Genomic DNA, 18,015 nt, shown 5'->3' with positions numbered 1-18,015 from the left:
GTTGTATTTGGAAAAACCTAAAGACTCCATAAGAAAACTATTAGAACTGATAAATTCAGTAAAGTTGCAAAAGACAAAAGCAACATACAAAAATCAGGAGCATGTCTATGTGACAACAGTGAATAATCTAAAGAAGAAATTTTAAAAGTAATGGCATTTACAATAGCCATACATAAGATTAAATACCTAGGAATTAACTTAAAGTAAAAGATTTCTATAATAACAACTATAAAACACTGATGAAAGAATTGAAGAAGACACCAAAAAATGGAAAAATATTCCATGTTCACAAACTGGAAGAATCAATATTGTTAAAATGCCCATACTACCCAAAGCAATCTACAGATTCAATGCAATCCCTATCAAAATACCAATGACATTCTTCACAGAAATAGAAAAAATAATCCTAAAATGTATACGGAACCACAAAAGACCCAGAAGAGCCAAAGCTATCCTAAGCAAAAAAGAATCATACTACCTGACTTCAAATTATACCACAAACCTACAGTAACCAAAACAGCATGGTACTGTCATAAAACAAATACACAGAACAAAGGAACAGAATACAGAATTCAGAAACAAATCCACGCAGCTAAGTGAACTTAGTGCCTAACAAAGGTGCCAGGAACATATATATGGGAAAAGACAGTTTCTTCAACAAATGGTGCTGGAAAAACTGCATATCCATGTGCAGAAGAAGGAAACTAGACCCCATCTCTTGCCATATACAAAAATCAAACCAAAATGGATTAAAGACTTAAATCTAAGACCTCAAACTATGAAAATACTATAAGAAAACATTGGGGACTCCAGGACATTGCTCTGGGTAAAATTTCTTGAGCGAAACTCCACAAGCACAAGCAACCAAAGCAAAAATAGACAAAAGATATCATATCAGGTTTTTTAAAAAGCAGGATCACAACAAGCTGGGCAAAGGATACATCATCAAACTGAAGAGACAACCCACAGAATGGGAGAAAATATTTGCAAATTACCCAACTAACAAGGGATAAATAACCAGAATATATAAGGAGTTCAAATAACTCCACAGGAAAAAATCTAAGAATCTGATTAAAAATAGACAAAAGATTTGAATAGACATTTCTCAAAAGAAGACATATAAAAAGAAGCTCATTTGCTAAAACAGGCATATGAAAAGGTACTCAAAATCCTTGATCGTCAGAGAAATGCAAATCAAAACTATCATGAAATATCATCTCACCCCAGTTAAAATAGCTTATATCCAAAAGACAGGCAATAACAAATGTTGGCAAGAATGTGGAGAAAAGGGAACCCTTGTACACTGTTGCATGAAATGTAAATTAGTACAACCATGATGAAGAAAACTTTGGAGGTTCCTAAAAATTGAGCTGCCATATAATCCAGCAATTGCACTGTTGGGTATACATCCGAAAGAAAGGAAATCAGTACATTAAAGAGGTATCTGCACTCCTATATTTGTCGCAGCACTGTTTACAATAGCTAAGATTTGGAAGTTTCCACCAACAGATGAATCCGATAAAGAAATTGTGGTACGCAATACACAATGGAGTACTAAGCCATAAAAAAGAATGAGAGCCGGTCATTTGCAACGACTTGGGTGGAACTAGAGATCATTATGTTAGGTGAAATAAGCCAGGCACAGCAAGACAAACATCACATGTTCTCACTTATTTGTGGGATCTAAAAACCAAACAATTGAACTCATGGACACAGACAGGAGAAGGATGGTTACTAGACGTTGGGAAGGATAGTGCAGGGAAAGGGTGAAATGGCGGGGGGGGGGGGGGGGGGGGGGTGGGAGATTGTTAATGAGTTGAAAAAGTGGAAAGACTAAGACCTACTGTTTAATAGCACAACAGGGTGACTACAGTCAAGAAAAACTAAATTGTACACTTAAAAATAACTTAAAGAGGGTAACTGGATTGTTTGTAACTCAAAAGACAAGTGTTTGAGAAATGGATACCCCATTCTCCATGATGTGCTTATTTCACATTGCATGCCTGTATCAAAACATCTCATGTACCCCATGAATATACATATCTACTATGTACCCACAAATAGTAAAACTATAAATAAAAAATAAAAAAGGAGAGCATGCCAAAAAATTTCCCACAGTCAGGTTTATAAGTCTTACTCTCCATAAGATATAAAATAAAAATTTAATGACAAGAATGTACTGGTTTCTTACATTAAATCACATCATTTTCTATGTAGAACTTGTGGCTCCCATCAAGAATAGAAGGAAAAAGTCTAATTAATCTCATGTGATAGTGAACTTCAAAACCTTTTTTATTCTTTATATACAATATTCTTTCTTTTTCCCTGTTTTCCATTTGAAGCTCATATACTAAAAGGCTTGTCGAATTTTCTTGGCTTTTTATACCTTTAATCAAACTAGTATTACGTCCTTGGAAATATTGTGAAGGCCTATAATTTCCCGTACAGCCTACAGGTGAGTGTAGACATTAGCACAAGTAAAGTGTTCAAATAGTATATAAAAGAATTTTTGCCAGATTGCACCATCACAGGAGGTGTCTACTTATGTAACGTCCACAGTATCCAAAAAAAATCCCTCAGTAAAGCTAAATGGTAAAGAGGCCTCAGTTTTCTTCATTCAGAAACAACTTTGCCAGTTGTTTTGTCTATTATGATAGCATGAAGTAACCACTACTTGACAGTGTCCTAACAGAACTTTTAAATTATCAACAAGAAAAACAGTAAAATAAATTCTCTTCCCTAGAAGGAAGTTCTGTCTTTCCAAAACTGCCTTACTTACTCACCACAATTTATCACCAAAAATTTCAATTCTCAGGACTGGAAGAGTTACCAAAAAAAAAAAAAAAATCTATGCATGAGCTAATACTCCATGATTATCTAAAATAAGTAGAGCAATAATGGTAATAAGAAAGCACTAATAGCAGCAGTAATGGCTGTAGTAAGAGGAGACATTTACTGACCACTTATTATGTTACAGAAACTGCTAGGTTTCTCATGGATCATCTCATTTAGTCTTCTCAACACTGCTAAGGAAACTGAGGCATAAAAAGGTTACATCACTTGCCTAAAATTATAGCTATTAAAAAAAAAAAAAGACTAGAATCCAAAAATAGACAGTCCAACTTGAAGGTACACACTCAATGCTTACTAAACTCCCTAATACTAGGCCACTGTCAGGCCCAACTTAAGAGTAATGCCTATGCCTATGATACAGACCACAGATTCATGTCAATACATCAAATCATTTGTTATATATTTTATTTTTGGATAGACAATAAGGAAGGAGAGGTAAGATTCTTTAGTCATTTGTCCTGAACATCAATACATGGGATTCTCCAAGATTCAATGGTAGATTCTACGCTATCCCAGCAATCTTGTATGGCAACATTTCTCAAGGATCAGTCCACCAATTGAGGCAAAAATGATAAAAATAAGAGAAAATTTGTTTTACTTTACTAAAGTAAAATTTATTAAATTTAAAAGCCTATCCTTTATTTTAGGACATAATGTACCCTAGTTTTTTTATGTTAAAATATGGGAAATGATGGTGATAATTTATATAGGTTGCTTTGCTGTTAATCTTGTTTTTAATATAAAGCATGTTTAATAAAATACTAAAACATCCTTATGTGACAAAATACAAATTTAAGTACCCCCCCCTTATATCGGAGAGGAAGAGGCAGAGTGTGATCTCCACAAAATACAAAAGGTTGAAAATTACTCTTAATTTTAGTCACCAACCCTAGATGGTAGTCTCCTGTAAAAAAAAAAACATGGAAGATGGCAACACCGTTAGGATGACAAGTGCTCAATGTGTTAACAAACATGAGTGTGAATGTAGTAAAAAGAACACAGGTCTTTGTGCCACTTATTGATTTAAATTGCCTCTCACGCATGCTTCGATACCTACTCTGCAAAAATGGACAGAATTCCTTCAGCATTTCTTCTCAGAGTGAGCATAACACTAAGCTCAATGGTAGAGGGAGCTATAAACTCAATGGCAGGAGGTCTCGTAGAACGGAGGGGCTTTTCAGCAGGTATGGGTGGAGTACTTCCTCCTGTGCTCTGCCCCAGCTATATACACAGTCCCTCAGTGACCTCACAGCCCTGGCCCAACATGAAGATCATTTTTCCATGGCCCTCTCAACACAGATAGCATACTCTCCAGGTTTCAAACCAGTGTCCCAGTTCTCCCTGCAGACTGTACCCAGCCACCTACTTGCCACGAACTGAAGACAAAATTTGGCCTAGGCTATAACCAGCATACTTCTCTCCATCCAGTAGGGTTTAGCTATAATTTCTCCAACAAAGCCTGAACCCCAACCTAGGGTAGGAGGTCATCATTCCAATTTTGTCATTCCTTGGATAATCTCCCTCAGGCCCAGAGCATCCTTTAGAGTTTTTTTATACCTTATAGTGACTCTTTTATCACAGCTTAATAATTCTTTATACTAAACTTCTTTTTAAATCACTGTATTAAGTTCTATCTCCTGATATAAAGTTATACAGATCTAGGTTCAAAATTGACCATTCACCAGTTTGTGGTCTTGAACTAATAAGTTATTTAAATAATCTGAGCCCTGGGTACTATACACCTATAAAATGAGAAACTTTACCACCTGCCTCATCATAGGGTCAATTATTAAGATTAAATAAGATTATGGATGTAAAGGCAAATGCAGGTACTCAATAAATGGTCTTTCCTCTCACCCTTCTCCATCTGTATCCCACTAGTCATTTATTCTATGCCAAGAAGATACAAAGAAGCAATCAAATGAAAGTGTGTAACCTGGATAATCATAAACAGAAGAACAGGGAAGTCAAAGGCAGACACATTATAAAGCAAACATATGAACCAACATAATTAGGACATTAACCTTCCAGCATCTGTCTCCTTGAAAATTCCATCCTGATTAGGACACAGTTCACAGCTAGGAGAAACACCACATTTACAGGCATCACAAAACCAAGGTTCAGTGGAGTTTTCAGAAGCCGAACTCATAATAGAGTCACTCTCTCCATCAACTCCATAACAACCTAAAAAAAACAAAAACACTATGATTAAATAGGGTTTATTTTCTTAAATTCACATAAAATCACAAAAGAAAAAGAATAGCAAAGAGATGAGGAAAAAGATATGAAACATCAGTGATTTATAAGAAATGTATTAAAATACAGAAATAAACTCATTTTATATACTTTTTCACCTAATGTAGTATACACAATGAAATAAATGACATTTTAAAAATAGTTTTAGTCCTACTGTAAAAGCATTAAAGGTGGGAAAACAATAAATTTTTAATTTAAAAGATATAAAAATTAGGCTGGGTGCAGTGGCTTATGCCTGTATTCCCAGCACTTTGGGAGGCCGAGGTGGGCAGATCACCTGAGGTCAGGAGTTCGAGACCAGCCTGGCCAACACGGTGAAACCTCATCTCTACTAAAAACACAAAATTATCCAGGCGTGGTGACAGGCGCCCAGAATACCAGCTACTCGAGAAGTTGAGGCAGGAGAATCACTTGAACCCTGGAGGCAAAGGTTGCAGTGAGCCAAGATTGCGCCACTGCACTCCAGCCTGGATGCCAAGAGCAAAATTCCATCTCATAAAAAATAAAAATATAAAATATAAAAAATACAAGTTGTCATTAAAGAATTTAGATTAATTATTGGTTGGCAAACACTTATTGAGGTCCCTTTGTACCAGGTACTAAAATATATATATAAAAGATCAAACTCATGCAAAACAAAGATACAAACCAAAAAGTCTTTGATCTAATTTTGGAAGTGGCAGATTATAATACAAACAGGCATAATACAATTGTCAAAGCAAAGTTATGCACCTAAAGCTACAGAACAGTTTGAAAAGTTCAGAGTTGTAACATTAGACAGACTGAGTTCCATGCACAACTGAGCCAATCTCTAACTCTATGATGTATTTAATCTGTTCAAAAATTTTAAATTATTCTGTCTTCTGTGAAAATTTGTCTATAACTGAAATGGATGAAAACAATATGTCATTCTCTTTTTTCCTCTTATCACTCACAAAACTCAACATTCTGAGAGGAGTTCATCATATTATTTAGGCAGCTAATGTAATAAAAATCCTTAAAGATTCTCATGAACACACCCAACAAACAAGATAACTTGGCAATGCTCTTTACATTTTAGAGTAGGACATGTCATACTTCAATTCAATTGCCCTCCAATTATCAAAAGCAAAGTTTCCTTAGATACATCTCTGGAATTACAAGTTACAGTTGACAATGGAACAACACAGGTTTGAACTGGTCAGGTGCACTTATATGCAGATTTCTTTCAACACAACACAGAGTGAAAATACACTTGTGGGATACAAAACTCACATAAACAAAGCATCAACTTTTCATAAACCCAAGTTCCCCAGGTCCGACTGTGGGACTTGAATATGTGCTAATTTTGGTATCTGCAGGGGTCCTGGAACCAATTCCCTAGGTATACTGAGGGGTGACTGTATATTTAAAGTTACTATTTAGGCTTCCAGATCTGCCTAAAATTTTTATAAAGTCAAAGTATTTTCTCTGATTTTGAGTTTAAAAGAGTAGATTATTTATCAAAGCTGCAATAAGAAATTCAGGCAGGACTTCATTGACAATACCTTGGTAAATCAGGTTTTGATGATTAAAATTCCTACAACTCAATTTTGTCTGTGAACTCAGTCAGTATTGATGAGGCTGTCAGTACCTTAGAAACCAACAAAATCTGCTAGTAAGCAACGTCACATCCATAATCATAAATAACTTTCTCAGCATCAAGATGCCTAAAAGTTTGTATTACTACCACCAAAGTATAATAAACATGGAATCTGATAAATGGAAATTGAAAAGTTCTGAGAGAGTATTTCATTCGGACTATAAAAAACCATGCTGAACTACTTACTGATAACCAACAATGAAGTACACTTCTCTACTGAGGACAGTCATGACTCCTAAATAGATTTCTTTTTCCCAAATGGTAATGGACATACACTAACTTATTATCAAATTTCCCTTCCTCTAAAAAGCAAGGCACTGCCCTAATGTAAAACATCCTTCAAAGAAACAATTTAAAGCATATATAATAATGAATACATTGCAACTTAATTCTTGTCCTGAAATATCACCTTTAGGTTTGGGCATTTCTCCAGTCTCCTGAGACACATTTATTACGTCTCAAAATAGGTCATTTCTAAAGATAAAATAGCAACCATCCCAACATCCTTTTGACCAGGTTTATTCTAAGAGGGTAGGTCTTGGTGCCAAGTTCTAAGGGGCACCCAAAGTAACCCCCAATAAACTGATGACATTAAATAAGCCACAACGAGAAACATTTAACATGATCGTCTCCTAAAAGACTTCACCATATGGGTAAGTTTATATATATCCAATATAAGATCATGTGATTATTTGAACTGGTAAACACTAACCAGACAATCAGGAGCCTAAATTGGAGCGTGACCTCTCACAACCATCAAAGAAATTCAAACTAAAATAAATAAGTAACTACAGTATATAAATGAATGAATACTGAGTTAAACAAATCACCCACGAGAAAGGAAAAGAGCCATATACAATTAGTAAATAATTTTAAATTACCAACATTAATTAACTAGACGTCATTATATGTCAGTGTTTACATGTAAGTATTTCATTAAAACACTACTTACCAAATATAGATCATAATTAAAATAGCCTAATAGTAAGCAAAAAACTAAAAAGTTGGTTTGCAGCTATGACTTACACAAGCTGCTTCAAGCAACTGTTTAATTGTTATCCTTATGCTATTCAAAGGTTTTATAACAGTGAATTTTAATAAAATCTGAAAGTCAGCCAAGGCGTGTAGTTCATGCCTGCAATCCCAATGCTTTGGGAGGCTGAGGCAGGATGATCGCTTGAGCCCAGGGGTTTCAGATCAGCCTGGGCAACATAGTAAGGCCCTGTCTCTACAAAAAATACAAAAAAGAGTTTAGCCAAGCATGGTGGCACACACGGTAGTCTCAGGTGCTAGAAAGGCTGAGGTGGGAGAATCACTTGAGCCTGGGATGTGGAGGGTGCCAGTGAACCAGCCTGGGCAACAGAGCAAAATCTAGTATCAAAAAAGTATATATATTTTTTCAGATTATGCATGTGTGTGTGTATATATATGTATATATGGATTTCATATATACTATGTTAATAGTTATGCTAAATATAGTTAATATTAATAGTTATAAATTAAACTATATAATTAATTTCATTTAATTTTTTTAACTAATATACTTTAATACATAATTATATGTATCATATATAAGCACACAATCTGAAAGTCATATAAAATGTCAAAGAAGAGATTTAAAAGGAGTTAGACTATAACACACAAGATAAGCAAAGGAATCAAAACTCATTAATTTCTTTAATGTCATTAAATTGTGGTTGGCAATCATCATCTTCATCACCTTGTGTGGATATACATTACTTTAAATGCACTATCATAAAATTAAAAGGAAATATAATTTTATTCTTGGGATCAGTTTTATTTCCAATGAAAGAACAAAACATTATATTCAAAGAAAAATCATAAAATGAAACGATATCATCAATCTATTTTCTCAATGTGCTATGCAATACCACATGGGAAAAAATATATATTTTCTTTACAAAATAATGTTCCTTTGAAACAAATTCAAACTAGATAAAATCTGCATTCACATAAGTAGGCAATTACCAAGAGAATAAAGCCCTTAAGGAGCTATCCAATTTATTAACTTCATTCAGCCAAATCAAGGTAAATCACAGCAGTTCACCTTTTCAGAATAAAGAAAATTTTCAATTATATTTTTAAAGAATATTCCACACACATAGCAAACGTGCACATTTGCACAGAGTTTTAAACCTCCTACAAACAATCTTAGGAATGATTCTGAAATCCATTCCTAGGAAATTCTTCCTTTGTAATCTGGAAGAATGGTGTTGTGCAAGCTCAAAGAACAACCAGCAAGTGTGTATGTATTTTTTCTTCAGCTTCACTGTCCCTGAAAAATGATCCATACTGTGTCATTATCTTTATAGAGTTCTTTACTTGCCACTTTTACCTGCCACTTATCCCATATTTCTCTGTCATACCTGTTGGGTTTACTGAGCTCTAGACCAAAGTTCTAGCACTGTATATCTGCTCCAATTCATTTTAATTAGTGACTAAATACGTTCTAAAATCTTTCTCTCTTCCATATAAAACATGAGTATGGGAAAAATATTTTCTTTTTCATATGGGTAAACAAAATAAACAATGTATAAACACATAAAACTCATTTCATATGTGCTCAATGTGTTTCCAATGGGTAATACAGAAGACATGTTTTTATGGCCATTTAATTAGGATCAATCTTTGACTAATATATGCAATGTACACAACTCATATTTAAGAAAATAAAAATATGTGTTTACAATTGTTTTGAGTTGTACAAAGGTATGGATAATTCAAATCAGTGGAAATGTTCCCCATTCAGCTTTTCACACAGGGGCCAGTGGACTTTCAGTCTTCCATCTTCTAGCTGTGTAACTTTGAACAAATCAAATCTCTGAAGCTTAGTTATTTCATCTGCAGTATGTGTTTAAGAATATCTATCCTAATTATATTTCAGTATATATAAAACAGGTATATAAAAGTTGCCATTTAAAAACTTAAAACACTTTTTCTGTACTTAATATACCATTAGACTTTTGACTATGAAACTCATCAATAAAAAAGATTTTTTTTTTTTTTTTTTTTGAGACAGAGTCTCACTCTGTCGCCCAGGCTGGAGTACGTGGCGTGATCTCAGCTCACTGCAAGCTCCACCTCCCAGGTTCAAGCCATTCTCCTGCCTCAGCCTCCCAAGTAGCTGGGACTACAGGCGCCCACCACCATGCCCGGCTAATTTTTTTGTATTTTTAGTAGAGACGGGGTTTCACCATGTTAGTCAGGATGGTCTCGATCTCCTGAACTCGTGATCCACCCAAAGTGCTGGGATTACAGGCGTGAGCCACCGCGCCTGGCCAAAAAAGATTTTAAAATGAGTAATATTGTTTACGAGAAAGACGGTACCTACAACATGCATAATACTTGTCAGAAATATATCCTAAAGCATTGGTCCCCAACCTTTTTGGCACCAGGGGCTGGTTTCGTGGAAAACAATTTTTCCATGGATGGCACAGGGGGATTATTTTGGATGAAACTGTTCCACGTCAGATCATCAGGCATCACATTCTCATAAGAAGTATGAAACCTAGATCCCTCATATGTGCAGTTCACAATAGTGTTCGCACTTCCAGGAGAATCCAATGCTGCCACTGATCCGACAGGAGGTGGAGCTCAGGCAGTAATGCTCGCTCACCAGCCGCTCACCCCCTGCTGTGAGGCCCAGTTCCTAACAGGCCAAGGACCAGTACCACCTGGTTGGGGACCCCTGTCCTAAAGCACAAAAGAAGTAAAGTACCAAATGGTTATAACTTGAACATATTCTACTATCCAGTAAACACTCCTAAGGATATCTTTTTGCATACACTAAAAAACAAAAATGGCCTTGGGCTAGGCTAACAGTAAACTGAAAAATAAACAGAGGGAAACATCTCTTAGTAAGCTTTATCTCATTTAATGAATAGCAACTAAACCTGAGGGCAACTGCTGGTAAGTACACTACCTAACTTCTGTCAAGTACTAACATATACCTGACATTTTCCTTCAGACACACTACAATCGGGATATCAGGATAAGTGACATCACGGTCAGAGGTACCCTAATATTAGAAGATCTTCCCACAAAGATATTTATACTAAGTGACACACTGCAGCCCTCAAATTTCAAAAAGAAAAGAGATTTAGATGAAGTGAGCACTCTGAAAAGTAATTACAGCAAAAAATTATAAATTCAATAAGCGAAATTTGGCATATTATCTTTTAGCAAAATCTCAACTTAAAAATCTTTATGCAATTACTTGAGAATAAGCATATTTCTCAAAAAAAGAAGATAAAAGAAATGCAACAAAATACTATGGCTGTCTGGATATTAGGACAATTAGAAATGTTTTTTTCTTCTCTCTGTTCTATATTTTCCACATTTTATTTAATATTCATGTATTATGATAGGCAAATAGTTTTCTCTAAATAAAGTATTCATGAAGTTCATATTTAACCATGAGATGTTTTTTAAAAATTGCATGGCTGAATTACAATATGGAAGTCTGTCACTGTAAGCACCCGTATTTAAAAACAAAAGACTCTAGCAACACTAGCTACTTATTACACTTTTAAAAATGTCCCTTTCTTTGGATTGAGTTTTAGATAAAAATTCATTTTGAAACTTAAAAACTAGTCCCAAAAGAGTTAAGGGGAAAAAAAAAAATCTACAGGTGTTAACTGTACAGAAAATTGTAAACAATAAAAAAAATCACAAAGTTAAAGGATACAGAACAGGATGGAAAACATAAAAAACATTTGCAAGGATGGAAAATATTTGCAACACATGTAACAGACAAAGACCATTAAAAAAAGAATTCCAATAAGTCAATGAGAAAAAAAGAGAACCTAATAACTAAGCTTTTCTTTTCTTTCTTTTTTTTTTTGTGAGACGGAGTTTCGCTCTTGTTACCCGGGCTGGAGTGCAATGGCGCGATCTCGGCTCACTGCAATCTCCGCCTCCTGGGTTCAAGCCCTCCTGGGTTCAAGCGATTCTCCTGCCTCAGCCTCCCAAGTAGCTGGGATTACAGATGCCCACTACCACACCTGGCAAATTTTTTGTATTTTTAGTAGAGAAGGGAGTTTCACCACATTAACCAGGCTGGTATCAAACTCCTGACCTCAGGTGATCCACATGCCTTGGCCTCCCAACGTGCTGGGATTATAGGTGTGAGCCACCGCGCCAGGACAAGAAATGACTATGCTTTTCACAAGACGGTGCCGAAAGTGAAGGAAGCTCCTGTCCCTCCTAAAGCTGAAGCCAAACCGAAGGCTTTGAAGGCCAAGAAGGCAGTGTTGAAAGGTGTCCACAGGCACCAAAAAAAAGATCCGCACGTCACCCACCTTCCAGCAGCCCAAGACACTGAGACTCTGGAGGCAACCCAGATATCCTCGGAAGAGCGCCCCCAGGAGAAACAAGCTTGACTACTATACCATCATCAAGTTTCTGCTGACCACTGAGTCTGCCATGAAGAAGATAAAAGACAATATGCTTGTGTTCACTGAGGAAGTTAAAGCCAGCAAGCACCAGATCAAACAGGCTGTGAAGGAGCTCTGTGACATTGATGTGGCCAAGGTGTCAACACCCTAATTCGGCCTGATGGAGCAAAGAAGGCATATGTTTGACTGGCTCCTCATTACAATGCTTTGAATGTTGCCAACAAAATTGGGATCATCTAAACTGAGTCCAGCTGGCTAATTCTAAATATATGTGTATGTTTTCACCAGAAAAAAAAAGAAAAGAAATGACTAAGAAAATGACACGCAAGTAACAGAAAACAAAATGTGGCAAATGGCCACAAGATGCCAAACTTCATTCTTAATAAGGTGAATGCACACTGTAATAAAGAGATTATATCCAAAAGGATAAAAGAAAATTTACAAATATGCAATGTTATCAAGTAGTTTGTGCATTGTTGGTAATTAGTACAGTCTTTTTGGTAGTCAATCTGGAAATGGTTTTTAGAAGTTTAAATACACTTATCTTTTGACTAAGAAATTTTTACTTCCCTGTAATCCCAGCACTTTGGGAGGCCGAGGTGGGCAGATCACGAGGTCTGGAGATCGAGACCATCCTGGCCAACATGGTGAAACCCCGTCTCTACTCAAAATACAAAAATTAGCCGGGTGAGGTGGCGCATGCCTGTAGTCCCAGCTACTCAGGAGGCTGAGGCGGGAGAATCGCTTGAACCCAGGAGGCAGAGGTTGCAGTGAGCCGAGATCTCGCCTTTGCACTCTAGCCTGGCGACAGAACGAGACTCCATCTCAAAAAAAAAAAAAGAAAGAATTTTTACTTCTAGGTATCTATCCCACAGAAATTATTACATATATATACATGGCACATGTTTGTCAGCACTATATATAAGTGAAAAACTTGAAACAAAAAAATAAGTACATTATGGTTGAGCCATTCTATGTATCATTAAAAAGAATGAAATATCCCATATACACTGACATGAGAGAAGAATTACAGAATTAACAGATGAGTGAAACAAAGCAAGTTGTAGAAAAATATCCTTGGGATTTATCCAATTTATTTAGAGGTAGAGACAGAAAAGTGGTGGACAAAACAGAGAAAGAGTGAGAGAGAGAGAGAAGTGTTTGTGTATACACAAGGGCTTGCTTAAAGGACTCTCACTGGTCAAATTTGGACAATGTAATAAGTATCAGAAACAGCAATCAGTTAATAGATTATAACATATGAGCTCACAGTAATACTGAAAAGGAAAAAAAGGGGAAGAGAATTTCTTTACACAGTAAATGCTTCCTAATAAATGTAGGAGGAATTAGAATTGGAATCAGCAAATTTCCATCTTGCAGCCTACATATGTAATCAGTGTAATTGTAATCAGTGACTTTGACAAGGATGCTAAAAGTCTTAAGTGGAAAGTTGCTAGAGAATGGCATATTAACAAAGTCTCAAAGTTATTACCCCACAGATTTATCATTAACTACAAATAGAAAAAAAAAACCTTTAAAATTAAGAGGTCTGTGGTTGATACCACCTAAACTATCACCAATAATGCAATAAATTGACATTATACATTTTTTTTTTTGAGACAGAATCTCGCTCTATTGCCCAGGCTGGAGTGCAGTGACAGAATCTTGGCTTACTGTAACCTCCGCCTCCCAGGTTCAAGCTATTCTTGTGCCTCAGCCTCCCAACCAGCTGGGATTACAGGCTAATTTTTGTATTTTTAGTAGAGACGGGATTTCACCATGTTGACCAGGCTGGTCTCGAACTCCTGACTTCAAGTGATCCACCCACCTCGGCCTCCCAAAGTGCTGGGATTACAGGCATGAGCCACCGCACCCAGCCATATTATACGTCTTTTGATGTGATATAATGGGAACTAAACACCAGCAAAATACTCTTACAAAAAAAAAAAAAAATTTAAACTGAATCTAATCACAAGAAAACAATCAGATATATCCAGACTGAGAGATATTCAATATGACATCATAAAAACTAAGATTCTTCAATATGTCAACATCATGAATACCACAAAATGGCAGAAAAATTGTTCTAGATTAATGGAGACTAAAGAGATATAACACAAGTGCAACTCATGGTACCTGAATGGATCCCGTGGGGTGTGGAGAAACCATAGTGACAATAGAGGTATACAGATGATAAGAAGAGTGTGCATATTATTGGCTATTAAATTAAAAATATCTATTTGTGTATATGTATGAGCAAGCAACCAAAAAAAAAAAAAGCCTGGAAGAACAAACACTAAAGTTTTAAGCATATTTATCTCTAGGTGGTATGATTATGAGAGATGTTTTCTTTTTCTTTTCTTTTTTTTTTTTTTTTTTTTGAGACAAAGTCTTCCTCTGTAGCCCATACTGGAATGCAGTGGTGCGATCTTGGTTCACTGCAGCCTTGAACTCCCTGGCTCAAGCGATCCTCTGCCTCAGCCCCTCAAGTAGTTGGGACTACAGGCGCAAGCCACCACACCTGGCTGATTTTTCTGTATTTTGTAGAGACAGGGTTTCACCACATTGCCCAGGCTGGTCTCAAACTCCTGAGGTCAAGCGATCCACCCACCTCAACCTCCCAGAGTGCTGGGATTACAAGCGTGAGCCACCAAGCCCAACTGGGAGATGTTTTCTTAGCTTATTTCTACTGATGTTTTCCACAATGGACATATATCTACATAATAAAATAAAGTTAAAAAACCCCTGGTACACAAGGTACAACAGATGGGGTAGATACATACCAAATTGTTAACAGTGATTCCCTATGCAAAGAGAAGTCGAGTTGAGACAGACAGCATAACTATTTTTACATATCTACTCATATGTCACTTATAATTAAGAATATTTTAATGAATTAAGATTTTTCAAGGTAATAAACTTGTACTGTGTATGGGATTCATGCTAAATGTAAATTTTAGCTGTTCTTGTCACAAAAACAAAAAAATGGGTAATTTCTGCAGAAGGATGGACTTGGTAAACTTTTTAAAAATTGGGTAATTATGTGAGATGATGGATATGTTCATTTCCTTCACTACAGTAACCTTTTTACTATCTATATGTATCCCATAACAACACATTGTATACCTTAAATATACACAATAAAATCTTTAAAAATAAAATTAAAAATAAGATTTTTCAAATCTCCAAATAACAGGAAGACAAATGGTAAACACTGGCTTAACACCTATGTATTTAGGTTATATTTGTGGAACAAGAGGAATCTGGGTAAAAGGAAAAGCATATATGAAAGCCCCCAAACACTGGAGAAAAACACAAGTCATTCAAATGGTCAGGGTATGGGATCTCAGAGAGTCCTGCTATTAGTGTGAACTTTATTTTTAAGGGACTGATTTTAAGCAGAAAATAATATGAACAGATATGCACCAGCACTTTGGGAGGCCAAGGCGGGCGGATCACGAGGTCAGGAGATCAAGACCATCCTGGCCAACATGGTGAAACCCCATCTCTACTAAAAATACAGAAATTAGCTGGGTGTGGTGGCACACGCCTGTAATCCCAGCTACTTGGGAGGCTGAGGCAGGAGAATCGCTTGAACCTGGGAGGCGAAGATTACAGTGAGCGGAGATCATGCCACTGCACTCCAGCCTGGTGACAGAGCGACACTCCGTCTCAAAAAAAAAAGAAAGAAAAATCACCCTGAAGACAGTAGAAGAGCTGGAGCAAGAGGCAGCACATCTCTTTAGCAGATACTACCCAAGCTTCCATCTGCATTGACCCTCAACCTTCTATTGGTGCTCACACCATTAATTTTTGTCATCAGCATTTCATTTTTCCCTCTTCTTTCCTGTGTTTGCCCTAACCATTATTAAGAGGATTAAAAAGTCTTAATTTTTGGCCGGGAGCGGTGGCTCAAGCCTGTAATCCCAGCACTTTGGGAGGCAGAGGCGAGTGGATCACCAGAGGCGAGGGAGTTCAAGACCAGCCTGACCAACATGGACAAATCCCGTCTCTAATAAAAATACAAAAAATTAGCTGGGCGTGGTGGCGCATGCCTGTAGTCCCAGCTACTCTGGGAGGCTGAGACAGGAGAATTGCTTGAACCCAGGAGGTGGAGGTTGCAGTGAGTCAAGATTGCTCCATTGCACTCCAGCCTGGACAACAAGAGCAAAACTGTCTCAAAAATAAATAAATAAAATAAAAAGTCTTAATTTTTAGAAACCTCACTGTCAACCTGATACTTGCCTTATACCAGGAACCATACTTCATTCTACATTGCTCTGGCTCCCCCCTTGACCTATACCTGTGGCTGTCTAAGCTCCAGCATGACATCGTCCACATTGTAGAGTTCCTTTTATCCCCCCATTTTTACTTTCTTCTAAACCAATGTCTCTCAAAGGATGATCCTTCCCATCTCCTGCATGAGGAATCTCGAGGCACCTTTTAAAATTATACACATTAGGGGAGGCTGAGGCAGGAGAATCCCTTGAACTCAGGAGGTAGAGGTTGCAGTGAGCCGAAATTGAGCCACTGCACTCCAGCCTGGGCAACAGAGTGAGACTCTGTCTCAAAACAAACAAGTAAAAAAAAACACAAACAGAAATAAGGAGTAATTTCCTCAACTAGAGCATAAAGAAACCCTACAAAAAAAACCTATAGCTAACATCATACTTAACGATGAGAAACTAGAAGCTTGCCCACAAAGATGAGGTATGAGGCAAGGATGTTCTCTGTCAGTACTGCTTTCAACATCAGGTAATAAGACAAGAAAGGGAAATAAAAATATACACACTGGAAAGAAAATAAAAATTTCAGATGACATGACTGTCTAAGTAGAAAATCTGGAAGAGTAGCCAAAAATTTCCTGGAACTAAAAAGCAATTATAGCAAGACTGCAGCATACAAACGTAATATACAAAAGCCAGTTGCTTTCTTATGAAAGCAATGAACAAGTAGAATTGAAATTAAAAACAAAATTCCATTTACATTAGCACCCCCCAAAAAATAAAATACTTAGATATAAATCTAACAAAATATTGCCAAGATCTCTATGAAGAAAGCTACAAAACTCTAATGAAAGAAATCAAAGAACTAAATAAATAAATGTTTATTATGTTCATGAATAAAAAAGCTCAATATTGTCAAGATGTCATTTCTTCCCAACTTGATCTATAGATTCAATAAATCCCAATCAAAATTCCAGGATGTAATTTTGTAGATACTGCAAACTGACTCTAAAGTTTACATGGAGAGGCAAAAAACCCAGAAGAGCTAACATAATATTGAAGGAAAAAAAACAAGTCAAAGGAGTAACACTACTCAACTTCAAGACTTACTATGAAGCTGCAGTAATCAAGAAAGTGTGGTATTAATCAAAGAATAGATATATAGGTCAGTTGATGAACAAACTAAGCCCAGAAAAAGACCCAAAGAAATATAGTCAACTGATCTTTGACAAAGGAGCATAGGCAATATAAGGGAGCACAGACAGCTTTTTTAACAAATGGTGATAGAAAAACTGCACACACACACGCAAAATAATGAATTCCAAGACAGACCGTATACTCGTAACAAAAATTAATTCAGACCCAAATGTGAAATGCAAAATTATAAAAATCTTTAAATTTTTAATTAAGAAAATTTATAATTAAAAAATTATAAAACTAGAAAATAACAGGGGAGAAAATCTAGATAACCTCAGGCATAGTAACGACTTTTTAGATACAAGACCAAAAGCGTAATAAACAAGAGAAATAATTTATAAGTTGGACTCCATTAAAATGTAAAACTTCTGCTCTGTGAGAGATACCTTCAAGAGAATAAAAAGACAAGCTACAGACTGGGAGAAAGTATTTGCAAAAGACCTAT

General features: G+C 36.3%; 1 protein-coding gene across 6 annotated transcripts in view; it reads right to left on the bottom strand.

The window, feature by feature from the left end:
- PHF14 (PHD finger protein 14) overlaps window positions 1–18,015 on the bottom strand; it is a 232,582-nt gene that overhangs the window by 154,402 nt on the left and 60,165 nt on the right. For all 6 annotated transcript variants that reach the window (XM_055347355.1, XM_019031603.4, XM_055347353.1 and 3 more), the window contains one exon: window positions 4,878–5,037. In XM_055347355.1, the coding sequence (XP_055203330.1) occupies window positions 4,878–5,037 (160 nt within the window). The remainder of the gene's footprint in view (window positions 1–4,877; window positions 5,038–18,015) is intronic.

Source organism: Gorilla gorilla, chromosome 6, assembly GCF_029281585.2.
Source record: "Gorilla gorilla gorilla isolate KB3781 chromosome 6, NHGRI_mGorGor1-v2.1_pri, whole genome shotgun sequence".
Classification (NCBI taxonomy): Eukaryota; Metazoa; Chordata; class Mammalia; order Primates; family Hominidae; genus Gorilla; species Gorilla gorilla.
Note: the sequence above shows the minus strand (reverse complement) of the source record. Positions and strands in the feature narration are given on the sequence as shown.